The sequence below is a fragment of the Hemiscyllium ocellatum genome, chromosome 5, assembly GCF_020745735.1.
Source record: "Hemiscyllium ocellatum isolate sHemOce1 chromosome 5, sHemOce1.pat.X.cur, whole genome shotgun sequence".
NCBI lineage: Eukaryota > Metazoa > Chordata > Chondrichthyes > Orectolobiformes > Hemiscylliidae > Hemiscyllium > Hemiscyllium ocellatum.
The window spans coordinates 82,727,966-82,754,094 of NC_083405.1; the positions used below are offsets into that span (position 1 = coordinate 82,727,966).

Consider the following 26,129-nt stretch of genomic DNA (forward strand, 5'->3'; position numbering starts at 1 on the left):
GTTCTTTTTCAAAAGAAAAGGACTAATAATTATTAATCTTGTGTAAAAGAACCTTTAAGGATGAGTAACCATAATATGATCAATTTTAAACTTTCTGAAAGTGAGGTCGTTCAGTCTGAAGCAAGGGTATTAAATTATAGTAAGAGAAATTATGAATCGTGAGACACAGGATGGCTGTTGAATTTGGAAAATACATTAAAAGGCATAACTGTACAATGGGCAGTCTTCAAAGAACTATTACATTGGGACGGCAATTATACATTTCTTCAAGGTGCAACAACTCTTTTTAAAAAAAGAGCAAGTCAACTGTGGCTAATAAAGAAAGTTAATGATTGTATAAGATTAAAAGAAAAGGCTTGTATTGGTGATAAATCTAAGGATTATAGAGATTTTTGAAAATGGCAAAGAAAGATAAAGGTACTAGTAAGGAAAGGAGCAGTAGAATATAAACGCAGTCTAGCGAACACTATTAAAAATAGGCTTTAAAACCCTCTATATGTACATAAAAATGAAATGCTTGGCTCAGATAAATGTGGATCCCGTAGAAGCTGAGTCGGAAGGATTTATACTGAGGCATAGAGAAATGGCAGAGAAGCTTATTGTGTTTGAATTCACTGAGGCAGATGCAAGAAATCTCCTTGAATTAGAGGTAATGACTTGAGAGAAAAATAGATGGGAAGGAAAGTGGTAAGGATAATACAAAGAAACTGCAGAAAAATATAGACAAGTTAAGCAAGTGGGCAGAAATTTGGCTGATGGAATATAATGTGGGAAAAATATTCTTCCTGCTAAATGCATAACCTCATAAAGCAGTTAAATATTATTTAAATGAAAAATATACTGCAGAAATCTACAGAGGAGGGATTTGGGAATCCTTGCGTATGAATCTCAATATCTGGCACTGGAGGCAGTCCAGCTAAGATTCACTTGGCTACTCCCAGGTATGGGAACGTGAGGACTGGAGATCAGAGTCTAAGCGTGTGGCGCTGGCAAAGCAAAGCGGGTCAGGTGGCATCTGAGTAACAGGAGAGTCAATGTTTTGGGAATTCCTGATGAAGGGTTTACGCCCGAAACGTCGACTCTCCTGCTGCTTGGATGAAGTGCTTTTCCAGCACCACACTTTTCAGCTCTAATCCAAGGTATGAAGGGACTGTTTTATGAAGAGAAGTTCAGTAGATAGGGCCTGTACACATTGGAGTTTAGAAGAATGAGAGGTAACCTTATTGAAACTCAAGATCCTGAGGGAAGTTGACAAGTTAGATGTGGAAAAGCAGTTTTCCCCTTGTGAGAGAGTCTTGGGCTGGAGGGCATAATCTCAGCGTATGGGGTTGTAAGACTCAAGGAGGAGTTTCTCCTCTGAGGGTTGTGAATCTGTGGAATTCTTTTCCTCAGTGGCTTTAGATAGAGTCATAGAGATGTACAGCACGGAACCAGACCCTTTGGTCCAACTCGTCCATGCCAACCAGATATCCCAACTAATCTAGTTCCATTTGCCAGCACTTGGCCCATATCCCTCTAAACCCTTCCTATTCATATACCCATCCAGATGACTTTTAAATGTTGCAGTTGTACTAGCCTCCACCATTTCGTCTTGCAGCTCATTCCATAGTCGTACCACCCTCTGTATTAAAAGGTTTCTCCTTAGATCTCTTTTATATCTTTCTCCTCTCACTCTAAACCTATGCCCTCCAGTTCTGGACTCCCACTCCAGGGAAAAGACTTTGTCAATTTATCCTATCCATGACCCTCATGAATTTTTTGCAACCTCTATAAAGTCAGCCCTCCGCCTCTGATGCTCCAGGGAAAACAGCCCCAGCTTATTCAACCTCTCCCTATAGCTCAAATCATGAGTCATTTAAGTATATTCATGGCTGAGAGATCTTTAATCAGTAAGGGAGTCGAACACTATGGAGAAAAAGCAGGAAAGTGGAGTTGAGGCCTTTGATTTGAGTACAGAAGTAATGAAGTCTTGCTTCAATTCTATAGGAGCCGGGTGAGACTGCACCTGTAGTACTGTTTGCAGTTTTGTCTCCTTCAGTCAGGAAACCGGTTATTGCCACGGAGATTGTGCTGCAAAGATTCACCAGACTTGTTCCTGGAATGGTGTGATTATCCTATGAAGAGAGATTAGGCACATCGGGCCTACATTTTCCAGAGTTTCAAAGAATGAGTAGTTATTTCATTGAAATCTACAACATGTGTAAAGGGATAGACAGGGTAGGTACAGGCCACAAAAACAAAAATTGCTGGAGAAAATCAGCACTGAAGAAGGGCCACAGAACTCAAAATGCCGATTCTGCTTTCTCCTAACTGTCCATACAGCTGAATTTCTCCAGAAGTTTTTGTTTTTCTTTCAGATTTCCAGCTTCTCCAGTTCTTTTGTTTTATATTAGATGCAGTTAAGTTGTTTCCCCTGGGGAGTCTACAATCAGGAAGCATAATTGGAAAAGAAGGGCGATGCCGCTGAGGACTGGGAAGAGGAGTCACTTTTCTCCTGTGTGAATATTTGGACTTCTGTACCCCAGAGGGTGTGAAAGCTCAACCTTTTGCGTATGTTTAAAGTGGAGATTGATGGATTTCTGATTACTGATGGAGTCAAAGGTTATGGAGATAGTGTGGGTAAAAGGCATTGAAGTACTTGATAAGCCATAATATTATATTAGATAGTAGAGCAGCCTCAAAGGGCTGAATGGCCTATTTCTGTTCCTACTCTTTGCTCAGTATTTTAAATCAACTGTAATATTTACATACATCAGCACAACACAGAATGGTAATCTCAAACTAAGACTTGTGCAGTTTATTGTTTCCTTTCAATAACATTTATTTCTGCCTTCATTTTTTAGGCTGGTCTGATTGTGAAATTACTGATGAAGTTAAGTGGCCAACTGAGTGTAAATGAAAGAAACTTGACAGATAAACATGGATATGGGTAACCATTAAATATCATGAGATCTTTATCTTGACAAGGCCATTCCTGTTGAATTGAAGCGCTTCAGATCACTAAGAAGCCAGAAAAACCCACTGTGATTTAGCATTTCATGTATATTTGTATGATATTGAAGAATTGTATATCTTATTTGATGTATTTTAAAGCAAAGTATACATTGTGTATGTTGATTATTTCGATGTCTAGTTATTGTGCTAAAGAAACAAGTTTTAATTTGGTTCTGAGTTATAGTATATATTACAGCAATAGTTGTGCTCTTCAGTATGGTTTATAAAGTATTTTAGAAATATATCACAATATCGACATACGTTTTTTGCTATGAATTAAAAGAGGATCTTCTAAAATTTGGTTGATTTGCATATTTCAGAACTATTATGGTCCAGCGGGAGGCCATTCATCCCATTGAGTCTGCACTGGAGTGAAACCAGACACAGCATAGAGTCATAGAGATGTATGACACAGAAATAGACCCTTCGATTCAACTTGTCCATGTGAACAAGATATCGAAATTAATCTAGTCCCATTTGCCAGTACTTGGCCCATATCTATCTTAAAGTCTTCCTATTCATATACCTATTCAGATGTCGTTTAAATGTTGTAATTATATCAGCTTCCACCACCTCCGCTGACAGCTCGTTCTATACTCGCACCACCCTCTGCATGAAAAAGTTGCTCCTTTGACCTCTGTTAAATAATACCCTCTCATCCAAACCAGAGAAAAAGCTAGTCTATTTACCCTATCCATGCCCCTCGTGATTTTATAAACCTCTGTAAGGTCACCACTCATCTTCTGATGCTCCAGGGAAAACAGCCCCAGCTTATTCAGCTTCTCCCTATAGCTCAAACTCTACAAACCCTGGCACCATGCTTGTAAATCTTTTCTGAACCCTTTCAAGGTTCACAACATCCTTCTATAGGAGGGAGACCAGAATTCGCACACACAATTCCAAAAGTGGCCTAATCAATGTCCTGTACAGCCACAATGTGACTTCCTAACTCCTATACTCAATGTTCTGACCAATAAAGGAAAGCATACCAAATGCAGCCTTCACTATCCTAGCTACCTGTGATTCTGCTTTTAAGGAACTATGAAGGTTCTCCTTTGTTAAATCTGGGCACTAATGTCAAAATTGGGAGAGCTGCCTCAGAGATTAGGCAAGCAAGCAGCCCAATGTGGTCATACTCATGGAATGATACCTTACAATGTCCCAGAAACACTATCACTGGGTATGTCCTGTTTTATCAGCATGCCATAACCCTGCAGAGGTGGCAACATTGCGGTATTCAGTTGAAAAGAAAATTCCCTGGGAGTCCTCAACATTGCTTTTAGATCCCATAAATTTAGGGTGTAGGTTTGCTTGCTGAGTTGTAGGTTTGTTATCCAGACATTTCATTACCTGGCTAGGTAACATCATCAGTGGTGACCTCCAAGTGAAGCAAAGCTGTTGTCTCCTGCTTTCTATTTATGTTTGTCCTGGATGGGATTCCTGGGGTTTGTGGTGATGTCATTTCCTGTTTGTTTTCTGAGGGGTTGATAGATGGTATCTAGTTCTATGTGTTTGTTTATGGCGTTGTGGTTGGGGTGCCAAGCCTCTCGGACAACAAACTCGCATTCCTGGATGTCACAGTTGAAAGAAAGGACAACGGAGAACTACAAACCTGTGTATACAGAAAACCGACAAACACAGACTAAATACTTAACTACACTAGCAACCATCCCAACACACACAACTGAAGCTGTATCAGAACACTATTCCAACACATTGCAGCACAGATGAACTTCGGAAAACAGAGGAGAACCACCTATACAACAGATACTCACTCAAGAAATACAGTCTGCAGATTCCTCAAGAACAAACCACGACAAGCAGAGCAAACACAGCCAGAAACCCTGACCACCTTACTACACATCAAAGAAGTTTCAGAAATGACAGGCAGACTACTAAGACCCCTCAGAATCCTAGTAGCACACAAACTCATTAACACTATCAAACAAAAACTAACAAACTTAAAAGACCCAGTACAACCCATGGAAAAAAAAGTCATCTACAAAATTCCATGCAAGGACTGCCACAAACACTAAGTAGGACAAACAGGAAGTTAGCCACCAGGATACACGAACACCAGCTAGCCACAAAAAAAAATGACCCCCTCTCCCTCGTAGCCCTCCGCACGAATGAAAAAAAACACCATTTCGACTGGGACAACACATCTATCCTGGGACAGGCTAAGCAAAAACATGCCAGAGAATTCCTAGAGGCCTGGCACTGCAATCACAACGCCATAAACAAACACACATCTATCAACCCCACAGAAAACAAACAGGAAATGACATCACCACAAACCTCAGGAACACCATCCAGGACAAACATATAAATAGAAAGCAGGAGACAACAGCTTTGCTTCACTCGGAGGTTGCCACAGATGATGTTATCTAGCCAGGTAATGAAACGTCTGGATATCAAACCTACAGCTCAGCAAGCAAACCTACGCCCTAAACCTCAACCTGAGTTACAAACCTTGCAAAGATCCCATAAATTCTTACAACTTCAGGTTAAAGATAGATAAGGAAATATGTTGATTACACTCCATACCAAAGTGGTTCAGTAGTGCTCCGTGAGTGCTTAAAGACATTGCTCCTAGGTTGGATTGACAGCAGGTGAGGAGGGAAAAATGCACTTGACCTCATCGTCACCAGCCTTCCTGTCTCAGCTGCATCTGTCCATGACCGTATTGACAGAAGTGACATCTGTACATTCCTTGTGATTGTGAAATCCCATCTTCATATTGAGGATCCATCGTGTTGTGTAGACTACTACTGAGCTAAATAGGATTGATTTAGATCAGATCTAACAGCTCAAGACTGGGTATCCATGAGGTACTGTGGGTCATTAACAGCGGCACAAATGTCCTAAAATACAATCTGCAACCTGATGACCCATTGTGTCCCCCTTTCACCATTACCATCAAGCCAGGTGATCAACTGTGGTTCAATGAATAGTGCAGGAGCAACACCAGGCAATCATACAAATCAAGTGTCAATATGGTGAAACTACAAGTAAACATCACTTGCGTGTTAAGCGGTATATTTAGTAGATGATCGTTGCAACTAAGTGATTTCATAATCGGTGGATTGCAGCTCTGCAGTCCTGCCATGTCCAGTTGTGTGTGGAGGTGGAGGACAATCAACCAACTCACTGGAAGGGGAATCCTCACAAATATGTCCATCTATAATGATTGTAATCCAGAACATAAGTGCAAAAGATGAGGCTGAAGCATATGCAACAAACTAAGGGTTCTCCATTCACTAAGATTTCCACCTGTACTTGACCTTCTGAAACACGTCACCTCGCATTTGTCAGAATTAAACTCCATCTGCCATTTTTTTTGCCCATGTTGCTGACTGATCCATATTCTGCTGTGTCCTGACAATCCTCCTCACTATCTGCACTTCACAAATCTTTGTATCATCTGCAAACTTACTAATTCAATCAGCTATGTTTTCCTACAAATCATTTACGTAGACCACAAAAAGCAGAGGTCCCAGCACTGCTCCCTGTGGAACACTATACTAATCACAGCCCTCCATTCCGAAAAGCATCTTCCCACTGCTACCCCTTCTTCCTATGACAAAGCCAGTGCTGTATCCGTTTTACAGCTCACCCTAGATAACGTGACTTCAATATTTTGTAGCTGTCTGCCGTGAGGGACTTTGTCAGAGGCTTTACTGAAGTCCATGTAGACAACATTGACCATTTTAACCTCATCAATCATCTTCGTTGTCACCTCAAAAAAACTATCAAGGTAATGAGGCATGACCTCCCCCTCTCAAAACAATGCTGTCTATCGCTAATGTCAGTTCATTTGCTTCTATGTGCATATAGATACTGTCCCTGAGAATCTTTTCCAACAATTTCCCTACCACTAATGTGAAACTCTCAGGCCTGTAATTTGCAGGATCGTCCCTGCTACTTTTCTTAAATAAATAGGCTTTTCTCCAGTCCTCTGGGACCTCATCTGTTGCCAAAGAGGATACAAAGATGCCTGGCACTGCTCTAGCAATGTTTTCTCTTGCCTCTCCCAATAATCTGGGATAGATAGGCTGCAGAGCTAGACTCTTCATTTGCTGGTACAGTGCTGATTAATTCTGAATCATGGTCACATCTCTGCCTTGCCTTTTTGCCGTGTCATTTAGTGCAGACACAAAGCTCCTAAGTTTGTCATAGCTGCCAGCAGGCCTCGGTCAAATCAAGGGGGATAGACAAACAATGTTGTCCCATTGTTTAGACTAGGCTATAAAGTGGAGCAGTTAACCCAGAGGTACCTGAATGCAAACTGCTCTGCTGCATCAATGGTAGTATTGTGTGTAAACCATTCCCTGTTCAATAAATGATGGAAGGCTACATTTGGGAACTATTGACCATTCCAGTTTAACCTTTGTAATAATATCAAATAACTTTATTAACAAAAAATGGGAATACATCTGATCAGGGTCAATGAGAAATAAGTGTAGTTGTTTAATCTATCAACTGCTTAAACATTCAGCCTCTCATCGAGTCATAAAAATAGCTACATGTCATGAACAATTAACAAGAAAACCAAATTGACCGTGCAATGCTTTCCCCATTTTATAATTTTACAATGTTGCATGCCAACTTTGCAACAGAGGGAACACCGGAGTAATAGAATATAGTGTTACAGTTGCAGAGAAAGATCAACTTTAATATATGAGAAGTCCATTCATAAGTCTAACAGCACTGGGAAGAAACTGTTCATAAATCTGCTGGTACATATTTATGAAATTTCTCAACTTCACTGTCCATCTAATTCCTGATAACCCTTAATTCCTTTACTAATCAAAAGTCTGCCTGCTTCAGCCTTGACTATTCTTAATAACCAGCCCATCAGCGCTCTGTTAAAATGTTCCACAGATTCATTACTGCCTGAGAAACTGCAAGTCAGACAAGTGTAAGTACCCAGGAGATTGGAAACTGAGGAATCTGTCCCTGCAATTGTTATGAGGTTCTTGAGTGGGCAAGAGTTGTGTCTGCAGGGAGGATGAGTGATCTGACCATAACACCTTGGTATAGGGAGTGATTCAAATGAATGGGAAGGAAATAGGAATGGAGTAATGGTAGGGGACAGCATAATTAGGAGGAAGTTCGCTGTAGCCATGAGCAGGGTCCTGAAGGGTGTTTTGCCTGCCTGATGCAAGGATTAAGGACAGCTCCTCAGGTCTAGAGACGAACGTAGAGAGGGAGCAAAGGGATCAAATTTTCAACACTGGTATGAATTACATTGATAAGAGGAAAGAAGAGGTAAAAAAGTCATAAAGATGCACAGCATGGAAAGAAGCCCTTTGGTCTAACCCGTCCATGCCATAACCCAACCCAATCTAGTCCCACCTGCCACCATCTGGCCCATATCCCTCTAAACCCTTTCTATTCAGATACCCATCCAAATGCCTCTTAAATGCTGCAATTGTACCAGCCTTCACCACTTCCTCTGGCACCTCATTCCATATGCACACCACCCTCTGTGAGAAAAAGTTGCCCCATAGGTCTCTTTTATATCTTGCCCCTCTCACCCTAAACCTATGCCCTCTAGTTCTAGATTCCCCGACCCCAGGGAAAAGACTTTGCCTATTTACCTTATCCATGCTCCCCATAATTTTATAAACCTCTATAAGGTCACCCCTCAGCCTCCAATGCTCCAGGGAAAACAGCCCCAGCCTGTTGAGCCTTTCCCTATAGCTCAAGTCGTCCAACATGCTTGTGAATCTTTTCTGAACCCTTTCAAGTTTCACAACATCTTTCTGATAGGAAGGAGACCAGAACTGCATGCAATATTTCAACAGTGGCCTAACCAATGTCCTGTACAGCTACAACATGACCTCCCAACTCCTGTACTCAATACTCTGACCAATAAAGGAAAGCATACTAAATACCTTCTTCATTATCCTATCTACCAGCGACTCCACTTTCAAGGAGCTATGAACCTGCACTCCAAGGTCTCTTTGTTCAGCAACACTCCCTAGGACCTTACCATTAAGTGTATATGTCCTGCTAAGATTTGCTTTCCCAAAATGCAGCACCTCGCATTTATCTGAATTAAATTCCATCTGCCACTCCTCAGCCCATTGGCCCAACTCATCAAGATCTTGTTGTAATCTGTGATAACCCTCTTTGCTGTCCACTACACCTCCAATTTTGGTGTCATCTGTAAACTTACTAACTCTAATGCTCATATCCAAATCATTTATGTAAATGACAAGAAGTAGAGGACCCAGCACCAATCCTTGTGGCACTCCACTGGCCTCCAGTCTGAAAACAACCCTCTGTCTTCTACCTTTGAGCCAGTTCTGTATCCAAATGGCAAGTTCTGCCTATATTCCGTGAGATCTAACCTTACTAATCAGTCTCCCATGGGGAACCTTGTCGAACTCCTTACTGAAGTCCATGTAGATCACATCTACTGCTCTGCCATAATCTATCTTCTTTGTTACTTCCTCAAAAAACATAATCACGTTTCTGAGACATGATTTCCCACGCACAAAGCCATGTTGACTATCCTGAATCAGTCCTTGCTTTTCCAAATACATGTACATCCTGTCCCTCAGGATTCCCTCCAACAACTTCCCCACCACCGAGGTCAGGCTCACCGGTCTATAGTTCCCTGGCTTGTCTTTACTGTCCTTCTTAAACAGTGGCACCACGTTAGCCAACCTCCAATCTTCCAGCACCTCACCTGTGACTATCAATGATACAAATATCTCAGCAAGACACTTCTCTAGCTTCCCACAGAGTTCTCGGATACACTTGATCAGGTCCTGGGGATTTATCCACTTTTACCCGTTTCAAGACATCCAGCACTTCCTCCTCTATAATATGGACATTTTGCAAGGTGTCACCATCTATTTCCCTACAGTCTATATCTTCTATATCCTTTTCCACAGTAATTACTGATGCAAAATACTCATTTAGTATCTCTTCCATTTTCTGCGGCTTCACACAAAGGCTGCCTTGCTGATCTTTGAGGTGCTCTATTCTATTCTCTCCCTAGTTACTCTTTTCTACATGAACATTCTGAACAGCTTTGAGCTAAATTATAAAGCAGAACCTCTGAGGTAATAATCTCTTGATTACCATCTGAGCCATGGGAAAACTGGCATAGGGAAAAAGAAGGATGCTAAAAAGACAAAATTAATGGCTATTTACTTGAATGTGATGGTTTTTAGAACAAAATAAATGAATTTACGATACAAATATATGTTAATGGGTATAATCTCAGAGCTGCTAAGGAAACAATTTCAAAGAGTTGTGGGCGGCACGGTGGCACAGTGGTTAGCACTGCTGCCTCACAGCGCCTGAGACCCGGGTTCAATTCCCGACTCAGATGACTGACTGTGTGGAGCTTGCACGTTCTCCCCGTGTCTGCGTGGGTTTCCTCCGGGTGCTCCGGTTTCCTCCCACAGTCCAAAAATGTGCGGGTCAGGTGAATTGGCCAAGCTAAATTGCCCGTAGTGTTAGGTAAGGGGTATGGGTGGGTTGCGCTTCGGCGGGTCGGTGTGGACTTGTTGGGCCAAAAGGCCTGTTTCCACACTGTAAGTAATCTAATCTAATCTAAATGTAACTTTTTGAAAAAGACAGGCAGGAAGTAAATGGTCATAAAGTAGCATTGTTAGCCCTTGAAAGAGTAAGTACTCCAGCAAGAAATGATGTTGGGTTAGAATATACATAGAAGACAAGAAATAAAAAAGGGAAGTGGACACTAGTAGGACTAGTCTATGGACCCCTTACCAGTAGATATATGGTTGGACAGAAAATATATCAAAATAGAATGGGCATGTAAAAAAGGCAATATGTTCCTTATGGGTGACTTAGATTGGAGTAGACAGTTTGACAGAAGTAGCCAAGAGAAAGAATTCACAAAGTGTATTTCGGACAATTTCCTAAAACAATATGTTATGAATCCAATCCAGCATCAGGCTGTTTTGGATCTGGTGATGTGTAATGAGACATGTTTAAGAAATGATGTCAGAGTAAAAGGTCCCCTTGGGAATCGTAACCATAACATGGAACAATTTAGTACTCAGTTTGAGTGGGAGGAATTTGGATTGAAAACAGCTGTGCTAAGTTTAAATATAGGTATTTCTCCTTTAACACCATAGTTGTGTCCCTCGCTAAATAGAAAATCACTTAATATAAATAATGGGGCCCTGGTAAAAACAGGGTTAGGGGCATACCAGCAAAAAATATTCACAATCATTCAAAAATCACCCAAGCGTCTAACACAAAGTATAGCACAACCTGAGTAATAATAGATGGTGACACCTTGCAAAATGTCCATATTATAAATCGTATTTATTAATGCAACAACAGTAAATTTAACACAGTCCATTTAAATAAAATGTAAGAAAGCTGCTCTTTGGATAGTACCTCTCACAGAAAGCTGCTCTGTCGGCAGCTAACATCACGCATACACAGAATGGCATGAAGACTGGCATGGACATTGGCACATACGCAGAATGAAGTATGTATGTGAACCGATCCCCACTAGAATTGTGCCATTGCCAACAGAGGTAAGCGTTCTTGAAAATATTGTTCCCTAATTCTTCAGCGACGTTATAGCCAATGTGTTATCCAAGAACTACCTATAACAGTAATTACAAAGGAAGGAGGGTAAAGTTGGCTGGAGTGGACTGGAAAAATAATTTAGCCAACAAGATGCATGATGAACCATGAAAGGCTTTTAAGAAAATAACAAACATATATCCCACTGAGAAAGAAAGACTTTCAGAAGATAAACCATTCTTAATCAAGGAAGTTAAGCAAAGCAATGTGAAAAGGTTAGTTATAAACCAGAAGATTGGGCAAGTTTTAAAAATCAACAAAAGATGGCCAAAAAGTGGGGAAAAAAAACTGTAAGGGTAAAATAGAAAGTAAGTTAAAAGAAAAAGTGAGAGCTTCTTAAATATGTAAAAAGAAATATAGAGGTCTAAGTGAACATAGAGCTCATAGAGAATGACGACAAGGAAATAATAATGAGGAAATGTAAAAACTGCAGAAAAGTTGAATAAATACTTTGCATCTGTCTTCACAGTAGAAAAAACTAATAGTATTCCAAAATAATCAAGGCGTAAAAAGCAGGGAGCAAATAAATACAATTACTATCTCTAGAGGATAATGTGCTAAGAAAATAATGAGTTTATAAGGGCAATAAGTCCCCAGGTCTTGATGGGTTGCATCCTAAGATATTTAAGGAAGTATGACAAACCAATTGTAATAATTTTCCAAGAATCCTCAGATATTGAAAAATTCCCAGAGAAATGGAAAATTGCCAGTATAACATTCTTATTCAAAAGGGAAGGAGGCAAAAACAATTACAATAGGAAAGTTAGTTTAATATCTGTCATTGAGAAAATATTAGCATCCATTATAAAGGAGGTAATAAGAGGCCATTTATAAATATATAAAAAAAGCAAGCAAGTCAGCATTGCTCCATGAAAGGAAATCATTCTTGCTAAATTTATTACAATTCTTTGAGGGGTACACAGGCAGAATAGATATGGGTAAACTAATTGTTGTTGTATATTTGGATTTCCAAAAGGCATTGAATAAGGTACCACACATAAGGTTGCTTAATTAAATAAGAGCCCATGTTGTTGAGATGGTTAATGTATAGAGGATGGATAAAGGATTAGCTATATAATAGTAGACAGAAACTTGGGGAAAAGGGTCATTTTAAGGATGGCAACCTGTACCTAGTAGCATGTCAGAGGGATCAATGGTGAAGCCACAATTATTTACAATATGCATTCATGACTTAGATGGAGGAAGTAACTGTGGTATTGGTAAGGTTACAACATGTAAAAAACACTGATAAGGATGACACAGAGAATCTGCAGATAGATATTTTTTAATCTAGTGTTATTACACATCTCTGGAACAGATGGATGTGAACTGGGATCTCCTAGCTCAGAAGCAGGGACACTAACATTGCACCACAAGAGCCCTTTATCTGAGTGATATAGACATGCCAGCACCTGGGACTAGATTGGGTTGGGATATCTGGTCGGCATGGATAGGTTGGACCGAAGGGTCTGTTTCCATTCTGTACATCTCTATGACTCTATGTTGAACGAGCGAGCAAAATCTTGGCCTATGGAATTTAATGGAGAAAAATGTGAGGTAAGGAAGTATAGGGGATCTGAATATTATCTAAATGGAAAAAGACTGCAGAAAGCTACAGCACAGGAGTCCTCATGCATACATCATTAAAAGCTAGCATCTAAATTCAGTAGGTAATAGGAAAGGAAAATTGAATGTTACTCTTAATTTCAAAGGGAGTTGAGCATAAAAAAAGGTTTTTCTAAAACTATATAAGGCACTATTCAGACCTCACCTAGAAGATTGTGAACAATTTTGGACTCCTTATAAAAGCAAAGATATACTGGTCATGTATGTAGTTGAGAGAAGATTCATTAAGTTGGTCCTTGGCAAGGAGGGATTTTCTTATGAGGAGAGGTTAAGTAGATTAGATTTGTATACTTCTGATTTTTGAAGAATGAGAGGTGATTTTTATGAGGTATACAAAACTTGTAGGCACTTGGAAGGGTAGATGTTGAGAAGTTGTATCCTCTTATAAGACAGTCTTGGACCAGAGGCCATAATCTCAGATTAAGAAGTCATCATTTAAGACAAAGATGAAGAGGACTTTCTTTTCTCAGAGGGTTAGAATCCATTTATCACAGATGGCTATAAAGACAGTGCCACTAACTATCTTCAAAATGGAGGTAGACACATTTTTAATCAGTAAGGGAGTCAAGCATTATGAGAAAAACCAGGAAAATGGAGCTGAGTATTAGATCATCATCAATTTAATTGAACAATAGAGCAGATTTGATGGCTTACTGATGCTTCTACATCTATGGTCCGAATACAAGTTTATATATGGAACAAAGAAACTGGGTAATTTTGCCCTTCCCTAATGCTTTGTCATGCCTGCAGGTTGGCCTTCAGCTCAAAAATCCTGAGCTGGAGCTGTTCGATCTGCACAAATATTACCACAGGTGTGGTTGCTGTGAATTGACATAAACACCCATGAGCTCCCACATACTGCAACTATGACACATCACCTATCATGCCATCTTTATTGTTCAAGCTACATTTTTCTTATTTATTTTGTTTTAATTTCTACCACCCAGCTCTCTCTCACTCAACTCTTGACTTTGCACAGAGCAGACAAGCAGCACCAAGACACATCTATTTATACTCTTTGAAAAACAAGAAGTCAGTTTTGTGAAATAAGAGAAACCTGCTTAAGCTAGATAGCTTATTAACTAGCTACCACTGGCTACTTGGAGTCACAGAGATGTAGCATGGAAACAGATCCTTCGGTCCAACCTGTCCATGTCAACCAGATACCCCAATCCAATCTAGTCCCACCTGCCAGCACGTGGTCCATATCCCTCCAAACCCTTCCTATCATTACCCATCCAGATGCCTTTTAAATTGCAATTTTACCAGCTTCCACCACTTCCTCTGGCAGCTCATTCCATACAAGTACCACCCTCCAAGTGAAAAAGTTGCCCCTTAGGTCTCATTTATATCTTTCCCCTCTCACCATATAACGAGGCCCTCTAGTTCTGGACTCCCTGACCCCAAGGAAAAGACTTTGTCTATTTATTCTATCCATGCCCCTCATGATTTTGTAAACCTCTATAAGGTCACCCCCCCCCCCCCAGTCTCTGATGCTCCAGGGAAAACAGCCCCAGCCTGTTCAGCCTCTCTCTGTAGCTCAAATTCTCCAACCCTGGCAACATCCTTTTAAATCTTTTCTGAACCTTTTTATGTTTCACAACATCTTTCTGATAGGAAGGAGACCAGAATTGCATGCAATATTCTAACAGTGGTCTAACCAATGTCCTGTACAGATGCAACATGACCTGCCAACTCCTGTACTCAATACTCTGACCAATAAAGGAAAGCATACCAAATGCTTTCTTCACTATCCTATCTACCTGCAACTCCACTTTCAAGGAGCTATGAACCTGCAACACTCCCTAGGACCTTACCGTTAAGTGTACAAGTCTGCTAAGATTTGCTTTCCCTGACTTTGTAATCATGAAGTTCTGATCCACAAACAGATACAAGCCATAAATGCCAAACAAAAGGACTAAGTATGTGCTCTCAAAACCAAAGCACAATTCTACCTTGCAGTGGATGGAGTCATAACGTACACAAAGAAAGGTGTTTGTGTTGGCACCAGTTATGATTTCCCCAAAATTTCCTAGATTCTGATAAAATTCCAGCAGATTGAAGTTTGCAAGTATAGCACTGCTATTCAAGGAGGGAGAGAGAAAACATTGAATTGCAGTCTAATTATCCTGATGTCATTGTTGGCAAAATGTTGGAAGCCATTATTATGAATATCTTAACAATGTATTAAATAATAGTGTGATCAAATGAAAGGAAAATTATAAATCTATTATACTGTTTTCAGTATGCAACTAGTGTGGTGAATAAAAGAGAATAAAATGCCACACAAAACTGCCTTGTGGAGTTTGGAGGGGTGGGGAGGGGGAACAGTACTTTAACATGATAGAGAATTAGTTAACAAGTGGGGAAACAATAGGAATGAACTGGGCATTTTCAAGTTGGCAGCTCTGACTGAGGTGTACCACAGAGATCTCGGTTGAGGCCCCAGCTATTTATAATTTGTATCAATGACTCATGGAAAGAAGTAGTTAGTCGTATGTCTAAGTTTACTGATGAAACAAAACTTAGTGGAAATGTAAGGACTGAGGACAGAAAAAGATCATAAATCAATTTAAGCTGGTTAAGTGAGTGGGCAATAAGTTGGAAGATGGTGTCTAATTTCAGTGAATGTGAAGTTATTCACTTTGGTCCTAAGAATGGAAATGTTTAACATTTTTTAAAAAACATAAAACATATAAAATTAAAGTTTAGAGGGACTTGGGTGTAAAGAGCAAAGTTAGTATACAAATACAGAATAGAATAGAAGAATAAATTAATCTTCTTACAATTATACAAGCAGAATACTTCCTCAAAATTTAAGAAAGGATGCACCTGCTTTGCAAACAGTACAGCAAAGATTCATCACATTGGTCCTTGGGATGAGAGGGCTGTTTCATCATGAGAAGCTGAGTAAATTGAGTTTGTATTCTCTGGAGTTTGGAAGAATGAGATACAATTTAATCAAATCTAATCAAGTCTAAAGGGGCTTAACAGGTTAGATACTAAGAAGTTATTTCTGCTGGCTAGAGAGTCTGGAACAGGAGGACAGAGTCTCAGGATGGCTAGACAATCATTTAGAATTCAGTAATGGACAAAGATCTCTATTCAAAGCATTGTCAAGTTTTGGAGTTCTCTATTCTGGAGATTTGTGGATACTCTATTAGTCAGGACTGGAAAGTATGTGGTTTTTAGTCTCTGAAGAAGAAAATGAGGTGTACTCTAACACAGTTATTTAATAGTACATAGGAAGGTTAGATCAGGAAATTTACACTCTATTGCGATATGAGACACAGACTGAAAGTAACAAAAGGCAAATATATTAACATTTTTAATTGTTTTGTATTACAGAATTTAAATATTGCTAACAAAAGATACACAATCAAAACCTTTCATCTTGCACTCATCAGGACTGGGACACAAGAATCCAAATTTAGAAAATGAACAATTTGTACAACATGTGCAGAGGGTGCTGATGCATGGAGATGAGGCAGGAACTGTTTGGTCAGGATGTTGCTGGGGGGAAGCAGCAGAGATTGGCTGGCTCCATAGCCCAGTTCTCAATGAAAAAAGTGCAATGTATAGATAAATTATTTCACCTCCAGAAAACAGGGTCATGCATGTCTGAATAAATGTCACTTTGAGCACAGAAATAAATCATACGGTGTGCCCATTAGATAATCTTAAATTGGTTGCTGGTATATTTTTAGCGCAGTTAGGATGACTTAATAGTTATTTCCCAATCACAGAATCATCTTAATGTGGGCCATTGTTCTGAGTTTTATAGGCATGGGTTGCTTGAGTATGATCAGCATATTGCCTGTTGTAATGGTCAAAGGGATGTATGACCTGCATGCCTGACATCAGGCTGATACTCATATACCGCATTGTTCATTTGTGTGTCAGACAAAACGCCTCATTTTGGCTTAATGGCAGCTTTCTGTTGGTAGAGATTATTATTCATGTCTTCACTGCAAATTTGCAGCAAGTGATGATCTGTTTCACCTGGTGCTCAAATTTCTGATCCACTTATAATTCCCAGGGTAATCTGAAGTAGATTGGGCACTGATCACTGTCAAAAATGGGGGACTAAGCCAATTCATGATTTTGTAAGATGTACAGTGAATGATAAATTGATAATTGTCACCATTATCATTCAGGGTAACTTTGATACACTATGTCTCAGCATCGTTTAGACAGCAAGCAGATAACTAGTGCCCTATACACAAAGTTGCCAATAAGATTGATCTTGTAACATACTGTAGGAATCCCAACACATATATTGACTAGTGAATGTGGACTTGCCACAGAGGCAGATTTTTCAACCAGCACCTTGAAGAGGCTTATTTGATTTCTCCTTTTCAGCAATAAATATGAGCTTGGATTGGTTAGTAAGCTGTGAAAAGGAATTCTTCAATGTAGTTGTGAATTAAAATATTACAAATGTGTTGTTCATGAATTCGAATCAAGCAAGTGATTATTCCATTAAAGATATGCTGACAAAAGATGTTAGCTAGGCTGAGAAGGGATCTCATAGCCATACAATTTCTTTGGGGAACTGCACAAATTGGCTAAGATCGCCGAGACTGAAATACATTACATTCTTTACAAACAAGACAATGTGGAAGTATATAGGAGCATAAGCAACTTGTAAATAGAAATTCTTGCAGGCAAACTATGGTGGAGTGAAAGAGAATATATTGTCAGCAACAGACTAAGCTAAAAGCCGAAGCTTGGAACTTAAATTTGCATAGTCATCGCATTCATATTCCTTTGTTTATGCAGAAAAGGAGAATGAGCACTGCAGAATTTCATAACTTTTACACAAGGAAGCAAAATTCTAAATTCTCTGCCTACAAAGGAATTCTTGGTATTATTCTATATCTACCCACTTACATTCTAGCAGTAGCAATCAATATGCTGTCAAACGTTTATCACGAGCTTCTTCCAGTTGATCCTATTGTTGATTTTATATTTTCAGAACATGACCAGGATCTGAAACAATCACCAACATGCAAAATCCGATTAGCATATTTTGCAAATCAAAATACTGAGTGTTGGTAATGGCAATCTGCATAGGTATGCTGGTAATCGGATGTTAGTCACTTCAATATTTTGACCCAAATATTGTCTTGCCATTTTTTGAAAAAAATTCTTAGAATTCCTTGGAGAAATAAAAACTAAAATAAATGAAGGGATCTAAAAATATTCATGGTTTAAATGAGTTGGTCTTCCTTCAAAGTCCTGCAGCTGATACAAATACGCACAATAAATTCAATAAATTTAATAACTTCAAAAAATGAAAGAATATTTCTATCCCTCTATTATATTTGTGACAATATATTTTGTGTCAGATTTAATGGAAGCGTGAAACATTAAAAAGGAAATTAAAATTAGGATTGAAACCATTCCCTGCAACATTTACATTTTTAAAATATCATTCAAATTACTGTGCACAATCAATGCACCAAATCTGAGATACTTAGCAATGGGAAGGAAGGCAACAGGTTTTATGGAAAATTCCAGTCCTCTATTTATAAAGCCAGACACAAGTCAGAAGAAAGTATTCTGACAAAATTGCTTTTTCACCAGCTGGGGGCACTGTTGTCACAGCATTTGAATCACTCACTTGTTCAGTGACATTTTGAAAATAGATTGGGAATGTAATTGCAATAAGATTACAAAATAACTTAGAAAGCACAGCAGAAATTGGTTTGTGTTATATAAGGCAAAAGTGAGGACTGCAGATGCTGGATGTTAGAGTCAAGAGTATGGTGCTGGTGATTATGTTATTATAACGTTGTAGTTTGAAGTACAGTCATTTCAGCTATGACATAGTAGTTCTGTTCTCGTGTATCCCTGCGTTATAGGAAAATTGCGTAATAGCAGCATCGTCTAAACTAATGTAGCCAGAATCATGTTATAACCAACACATGCCTTTTAAATTTGCACTGTAGAAAGTGTCCCAATTCATCAATTGTGTTATATCGAATTTGCATCAACAAAATATGCGTTAAAGCAGAACAACCTGTATACGAACAGAGATATGCTGGAAGTCAGTGGATTGAAACTTCTCTCTCCTACAATAATGTCAATGTTTTCCACTTACAAAATAGCATGCTGCCTTAGTCTGAATTACTTTTTTTTCTAAATTTTCCCCCAAATGACCCCTGGACCTTTTTTAATATAGTGAGACAATACAAAAAGGGAAGCCATTGTGAATAGAATTGATTCTGTATATACCATATACATACATACAAATACACACACTCACCACCATCAGGAAAACACCTATGTGGAAGCAGGTATGAATGATGTGTTTTAAAATAATGAGGGGATCAGTCAGAGCAAAGAGACAAGAACTGGTGCAAATATTAAGAAGCAGGGTATTGATTGAAGGCAATTAACAAAGGAGCCAATAGCAATCTGTTGAAAAACCTTTTGTCAGCAATGGTTAAGATCCAAATGCATTAGAGTCATAGAGGCCTACAGCTGCTAATTCTGCCCCTCTGAACCATGTCTCAATGATAGCAATGACATTTATAAAAATGTATACATTTGTGCTTTCAACTCACCTGCCTTGTTCATCAGAGTTCTTGCATCAAATTAAATACCATCCAACCTTGACAATTCCCTTAAGCCTTAATTGGCTATTTATTTTCAATATCCTTGTGACTCACTTGCTGCACCCTCTACTTTTGGCCATGCATTGCTCCCTGCTGAACCTTCTCTCAGGATTCCACGCCATTGCTAAGTCAGTTTAAATCCTCCCCAGGGTTGCTGATTCCATTCTGGTTCAGGTGCAACCCATCCAACTTGTACAGTCCCAGTGTTTCGGAAGTATAAAGCCTTCCCCTCTCCAGTCACACATTCATCTGGAGTAGCCTGCTACTTCTATACTCACAAGCACATGAAACCTGAAGTAATCTAGGCATTACTACTTTTTAGGTCCTGCGTTTTAGTTTATTTCCCAGATCTCTAAGTTTGCTTATAGAACCTTATCCCTTTTTCTACTTTGGTCACAGGTATGAATATATCTCATAATCACTACTTTCCTCCTTTAGAAAGTGTACCTGAGAGTTTATTGGAGACAGACAAATTAGGGTTTTCAAAGAAGTTTGAATAACTATTTAAAGAAAAAGAATTTCCACAATGACAGATGGGACTGAGTGGTTTATGCAGCTAGACCAAATGGACTTTTGTAACCACTCTACAGTTTGAGGGAATGCATTTTGTTCTTTTCAAATTATTTTTTATTGAAAACATACATAGTGAAAATAATTTTGACAATATTTTTAGTTTCGCAACCTCAATATATAAATAAATTGACAGCAATACAATGGAAGAAGAAAAAACAATGACATAACTGAAATTGTAACAAATTATGCACAAAATACCAGAAGTGTATTTTAAACTCCAATGATTGCTTTGATATGAAAAATAAAGAGTATACAGCAAAGCAAAACTCCACAGAAGACCTTTTTAATATTAAAAAAATGCCACTTTCCAGCTCGGAGACCACGTATGCATTAATGAGACAAGTTGGAAAACGGAGTTTCATCTACAATAGCTATTCAAAACTGTAGGGAATCAGTTTAGTCTATCAGGAAAAGTAGGAAAAATATTGAAACATTCTATATTGAATAGAAAATTAGACACCAAATATCAACCAATAATCTTTCCAAGATCTAAAAAAAAGGTTATTGCAATGTCAAGTTCAATTATTGGCACCATATCTTAATATCTTGTCACTGTGTAGACTTCTCAGGCAGAAAGCTCTTTTATTTCAAGCAAGGATGGTACTTTTGCAGGGGTCCATGATACTTCTAGATGTTAATGTGAAGTTTCTCAAGCAACAGCTGGAATAAAGTACTGAAGGGACACATCTTCGTGCAGTAAAACAAAGTGAATAACTTTGTTAGTCACTATATCTGTAAAGAAAATACGTAATATTATTGAAATGTTTAAGTATCAATTTTAACAAGTTTCAAACATATAATCATAAAATAAAACAAGCATTAGCTCATTTGTTTAAAATAGGTTATCAATATGAGAATTAGAACTTGCCACTATATACAAGATGTAACTTTTCCCACTCATCTAAGACAAATATGTAACTCGGCTTGTTTTGTAAGTGTGATCGATCATTAGCAGTCCTCACAGTAAGAGAAGGGCCTGTGTTAAACTGGATGTCCTTGAAACAAATCATTTCTCAAGAACATAAGAAACAGACAGGACGTTTGGCCCAGCAAGCCTTCCTTACCATTCAATGAGATCGTGGCTGACCTTCTACCTCAATTCACATTACATACACTTTGCATTAGTTAATTTCCTATGTGCAAAAAAAATCAATCAATCTCTGTTTTCAACATATTTATATACTTTGTATCAACTGGAGGGATGTCAATGCATTGGAAGCAATTCAGAAACGGTTTACTAATACCTTGAATGAGCAGATTGCCTTACGAGGAAAGGCTAGACAGGTGAGGCCTGTAATTCTCTGGAGTTTAGAAGAGTCAGCAATGATTTAACTGAATCATATAAGACCCTGAGGGGACTTAACTGTGTGGGTATTGAAAGGGATGTTTCTACTTGTAGGAAAACTGGGGGATTTTGTGTAAAAATAAGGGGTTGTCCATTTAAAATATTTTTCTCACAGAGGGTTTGAGTCTTTGGCCTGTTTCCACACTACAGGCATTCTATGAATCTTTGAAATTCTCTTCCTCAAAAGGCAGGTGATACTGAACCTTTAAATAATTTTAAGGCAGAGCTAGGTTGATTCTGAATTATCAAGGAGATGAAAGGTTATCAGGAATATGCAGGAATGTAGAATTGAGATTAAAATCAGATCAACCATGATCTTATTGAATGGCAGAGCAGGCTCAAAAGAATCAGGTTGTCTTGCTCCTTGTTCATGTTAGTCCTCGGGAGCAGAGAATTCCATTTGAGTGAAGAAATCCCCTCTCAGCCCAGTTCTAAATAGTGGATCCCTTATTCTGAGACTGCATCTCAGGACTCCGAACCTGGACTCAGTCTAAACGTCCCAACACATTTTTATTGCTTTAGTTTAAGTCCCTTTATGATAAATGCTAATGATGACATGTCTTTCTAATTGCTTGCTACACCTGCTTTCTATCTTCTGTGATTTATCCGCTGTGCAAGAACAGCCAGGTCTTTTTCAATACTACCTGTCTCTCATCATTCAAAAAAATATGCTTTTTCAATTTTCCCACACATTTTATTCCATAAGCTGCTTCCCTGCCCACTCTTTCTCGATGTTGATATCCCACTGCTGCATCAGGAAGGTGATGGCCTAGTGGTATTATTGTTAGACTATTAATCCAGAAACTCAGCTAATCTTCTGGGAACCAGGATTCGAATCCCACCACAGCAGATGGTGGAATTTGAATTCAATTTAAAAATATCAGGAATGAAGAATCTGCTAAAACCATTGTTGATTGTCAGAAAAACCCATCTGGTTCACTATGTCCATCAGGAAATGAAATCTGCCATCCTCTCCTCGTCCAGCTTACATTTGACTCCAGACACACAACAATGTGGTTCACTCTCAACTGCTCTCGATTTTCCTGCTCCTTGGATGCTGCCAGGCCTGCTGTGCTTTTCCAGTGCCATTCTAATCTTGACTCTGCTCTCTGAAATGGCCTAGCAAGCCACACAATTGTATCGACTGCTACGAGGTCTCACCAAAGAAATGAAATGGACATTGGTCTAAGCACTGAAAAAGACAACTGCAGAAACAACCCTATTAACCCTGCAAAGACCTCTGTACTAACATCTGGGGGCTAATGGCAAAATTCAGACAACTTTCTCACAGGTGAGTCAAGCAGCAGTCTGATATAGTCATACTCAGAATTATACCTTACAATGTCCTAAACACCACTACCACCATACCTGGATATGTCTTATCCCACTGGCAGGACAGACCAGTGGAGGTGGCAGCACAGTGATATACAGTCAGGAGGGAGTTGTCCTGGGAGTCTTCTACATTGACTCCAGAACAAATGAAGTCTCATGGCTTCAATTTAAATACAGGCAAGGAAGCCTCTGCTGATTATCACTAACCGTCTCCTTGGGCTGATGAATCATTACTCCTCGATGTTGAACAACACTTGGAGGATGCACTGAGGCTGGCACAGGTACAAAATGTAATGGGTAAGGAGTTTCAATATCTACCACCAAGAGTGGCTCGGCAGCAGCACTACTGATCGAGCCAGTCAGGTCCTAAAGGATATAACTGCTAGAGTGGATTTGCGGCAGGTGGTGAGGAAGCCAACAAGAGGGAAAGACATACTCGATCTCATCTTTACCGATCTGCCAGGTGCTGATACATCTGTCCATGACAATATCGGTAAGAGTGACCACCGCACAGTCCTTGTGAAGACAAAGTCTGCCTTCGCATCGAGAATAACCTCTGTTGTGTGGTGTGGCTCTATTGTACTAAATGGATCAGCCTGAACAGATCTAGCAACTCGAGACTAGGCACTCATCGCTGTGGGCCATCTACAGCAGCTGAATTATACTCCAGTAAAACATATAATTTCATGGTCCGGCATATCTCCAATTCAACCATGACCAGTGAGCCAGGGGAACAACTCTCGTTCAATGACCGCAGATGCTGGAAATCAGATTCTGCATCAGTGGTTCAATGTTTATGTAGCTAGAGGTGCTTTTAATAGATCAAGTAATCGTCGTAACTCTGAGGCAAACTTGGGAAGGCAAGATGTTATCTTGTAATGGGAAATGAGAAAATGACAGAGACTTGTTCCATAAATATTCCACAAATAATCAGGATTGAAGGGTTTCATTTGAATGCAGAACTGAAGAAAACCAGTGTAAATTAAGAAACTAGAGAAATTAATCTTGCAGCACCCGCAACCATCTTTCATATGTTGCAGGTGTGCCTCCAAGTAGCAAAGGGAGTGTCCCCAAATAGCCATTGCTTTCAATTTTGCTAGGGCTCCTTGATGTCATACTCTGTTGAATATGATCTTGAGGTCAAGAGCTGTAACTCTCTCCTCCCCTCTGGAATTCAGCTCTTTTGTCCATGTTTGAACCAAGGCCATAATGGGGTCGGGAGCTGAGTGGTCCTGACTGAACCCAAACCGGGCATCACTGAGCAGGTTATTGCTGAATAGGTTCTATCTGATACCTTTCATCACTTTACTGATGACCGAGAGTAGACTGATGGGGCAGGAATTGGCCACATTGGATTTGTTCTGCATTTTGTGTACAGAACACACCTGGGCCATTTTCCATATTGCCAGGTAGATGCCAGTATTGTAACTCTACTAGAACAGCTTGGCTAGGGGAACAGCAAGTTCTGGAGCACAGGTCTTCAGTACTATTGCCAGAATGTTCTCAGGGCCCATAGCCTTTACAGTATCCAGTTCCTCCAATCATTTCCTGATATCACACGGAGTGAATTGATTTGGATGAAGTCTATTATCTGTTATGCTGAGGACTACTAGCAGAGGCCATGAAGGATCATTCACTCAGCACTTTGGCTAAAAATTGCTGCGACTGCATTATCTTTTGCACCGATGTGTTGAGATCTTCCATCATTGCGGATGGGATATTTGTGGAGCCTTCTCCTCCAGTGGGTTGTTTAATTGTTCATTAATGACTGGGTGTGGAAGGACTGCAGAACTTCGATCTGATCCGTTGGTAGTGGGATCATTTAGTTCTGGCAATCTTATGCTGTTTGGCATGCAAGTAATATTGTTTGGTAGCTTCACTAGGTTGGCACCACAGTTTCAGGTCTGACTGTTGCTGCTCCTGGCATGTCCTTCTGCACACCTCATTGAACGAGATTCTGGATCAGTGGTGCTGGAAGAGCACAGCAGTTCAGGCAGCATCCAACGAGCAGCGAAATCGATGTAGGGCTTTTGCCCGAAACATCAGGAATAAAGGCAGTGAGCTGGAAGCATGGAGAGATAAGCTAGAGGAAGGTGGGGGTGGGGAGAGAGTACCTGAGAGTTGCAGTGGGAGAGGGACTTCCTGAGATTAACCCTACTGAGAATCCTCTTGCAAGGATGCCTGCCTTGAAGACGTTTTCCTCCTCTCTCTACAAGAATCTCAGGGAGTCCCTCTCCCACTGCAACTCCCAGGTACTCTCTCCCCATCCCCACCTTCCTCTAGCTTACCTCTCCATACTTCCAGCTCACTGCCTTTATTCCTGATGAAGGGCTTTTGCCCGAAACATCGATTTCGCTGCTCGTTGGATGAGCCCTAGCAAAATTGAAAGCAATAGCTATTTGGGGACACTCCCTTTGCTGCTTGGAGGCACACCTGCAACATATGAAAGATGGTTGTGGGTGCTGCAAGATTAATTTCTCTAGTTTCTTAATTTACACTGGTTTTCTTCAGTTCTGCATTCAAATGAAACCCTTCAATCCTGATTATTTGTGGAATATTTATGGAACAAGTCTCTGTCATTTTCTCATTTCCCATTACGAGATAACATCTTGCCTTCCCAAGTTTGCCTCAGAGTTACGACAATTACTTGATCTATTAAAAGCACCTCTAGCTACATAAACAATGCCTCAGAAGATTACAAAAAGTACACATGCCCAAGTAAAATGCAAAAATAATCGTCATGTGCAACTTGGTTATTGAAAATTTTAATTTTAAAATTCTGCTGAGTTTTCAATGGCTCAAGATTTACAGTAGGGCAATTAGCCCCCTGCTTTGGCTGAAGTTTCGTAAATGTTGTGTTGGGCTGACATATTCCCATTTGCAGATGAACGTGGTCAAAATGCCAACCGCCACTCTTAACATTTCACTGTAGTTTTGTTGCATAATCTTATGAGCAGAAGAACATAATAATGGCATGTTTACATAATTTATAAATAATCATACATTTTCCATGGAATTCCACAACATGTAGCAGAGATGCTTTGAATAAG

At 39.6% G+C, this 26,129-nt stretch overlaps 2 protein-coding genes across 7 annotated transcripts in view; one reads left to right on the forward strand and one right to left on the reverse strand.

Moving 5' to 3' along the window:
- The window catches only part of krit1 (KRIT1 ankyrin repeat containing), an 80,319-nt gene extending 77,028 nt beyond the window's left edge, over nucleotides 1-3,291 (forward strand). For all 6 annotated transcript variants that reach the window (XM_060825530.1, XM_060825534.1, XM_060825531.1 and 3 more), the window contains one exon: nucleotides 2,844-3,291. In XM_060825530.1, the coding sequence (XP_060681513.1) occupies nucleotides 2,844-2,933 (90 nt within the window). In that variant the 3' untranslated portion in view covers nucleotides 2,934-3,291. The remainder of the gene's footprint in view (nucleotides 1-2,843) is intronic.
- A 17,272-nt stretch (nucleotides 3,292-20,563) lies between these two features.
- The window catches only part of hus1 (HUS1 checkpoint clamp component), a 47,459-nt gene continuing 41,893 nt past the window's right edge, over nucleotides 20,564-26,129 (reverse strand). Inside the window, exon 8 of the mRNA XM_060825535.1 lies at nucleotides 20,564-21,134. Within this exon, the coding sequence (XP_060681518.1) occupies nucleotides 21,052-21,134 (83 nt within the window). The 3' untranslated portion in view covers nucleotides 20,564-21,051. The remainder of the gene's footprint in view (nucleotides 21,135-26,129) is intronic.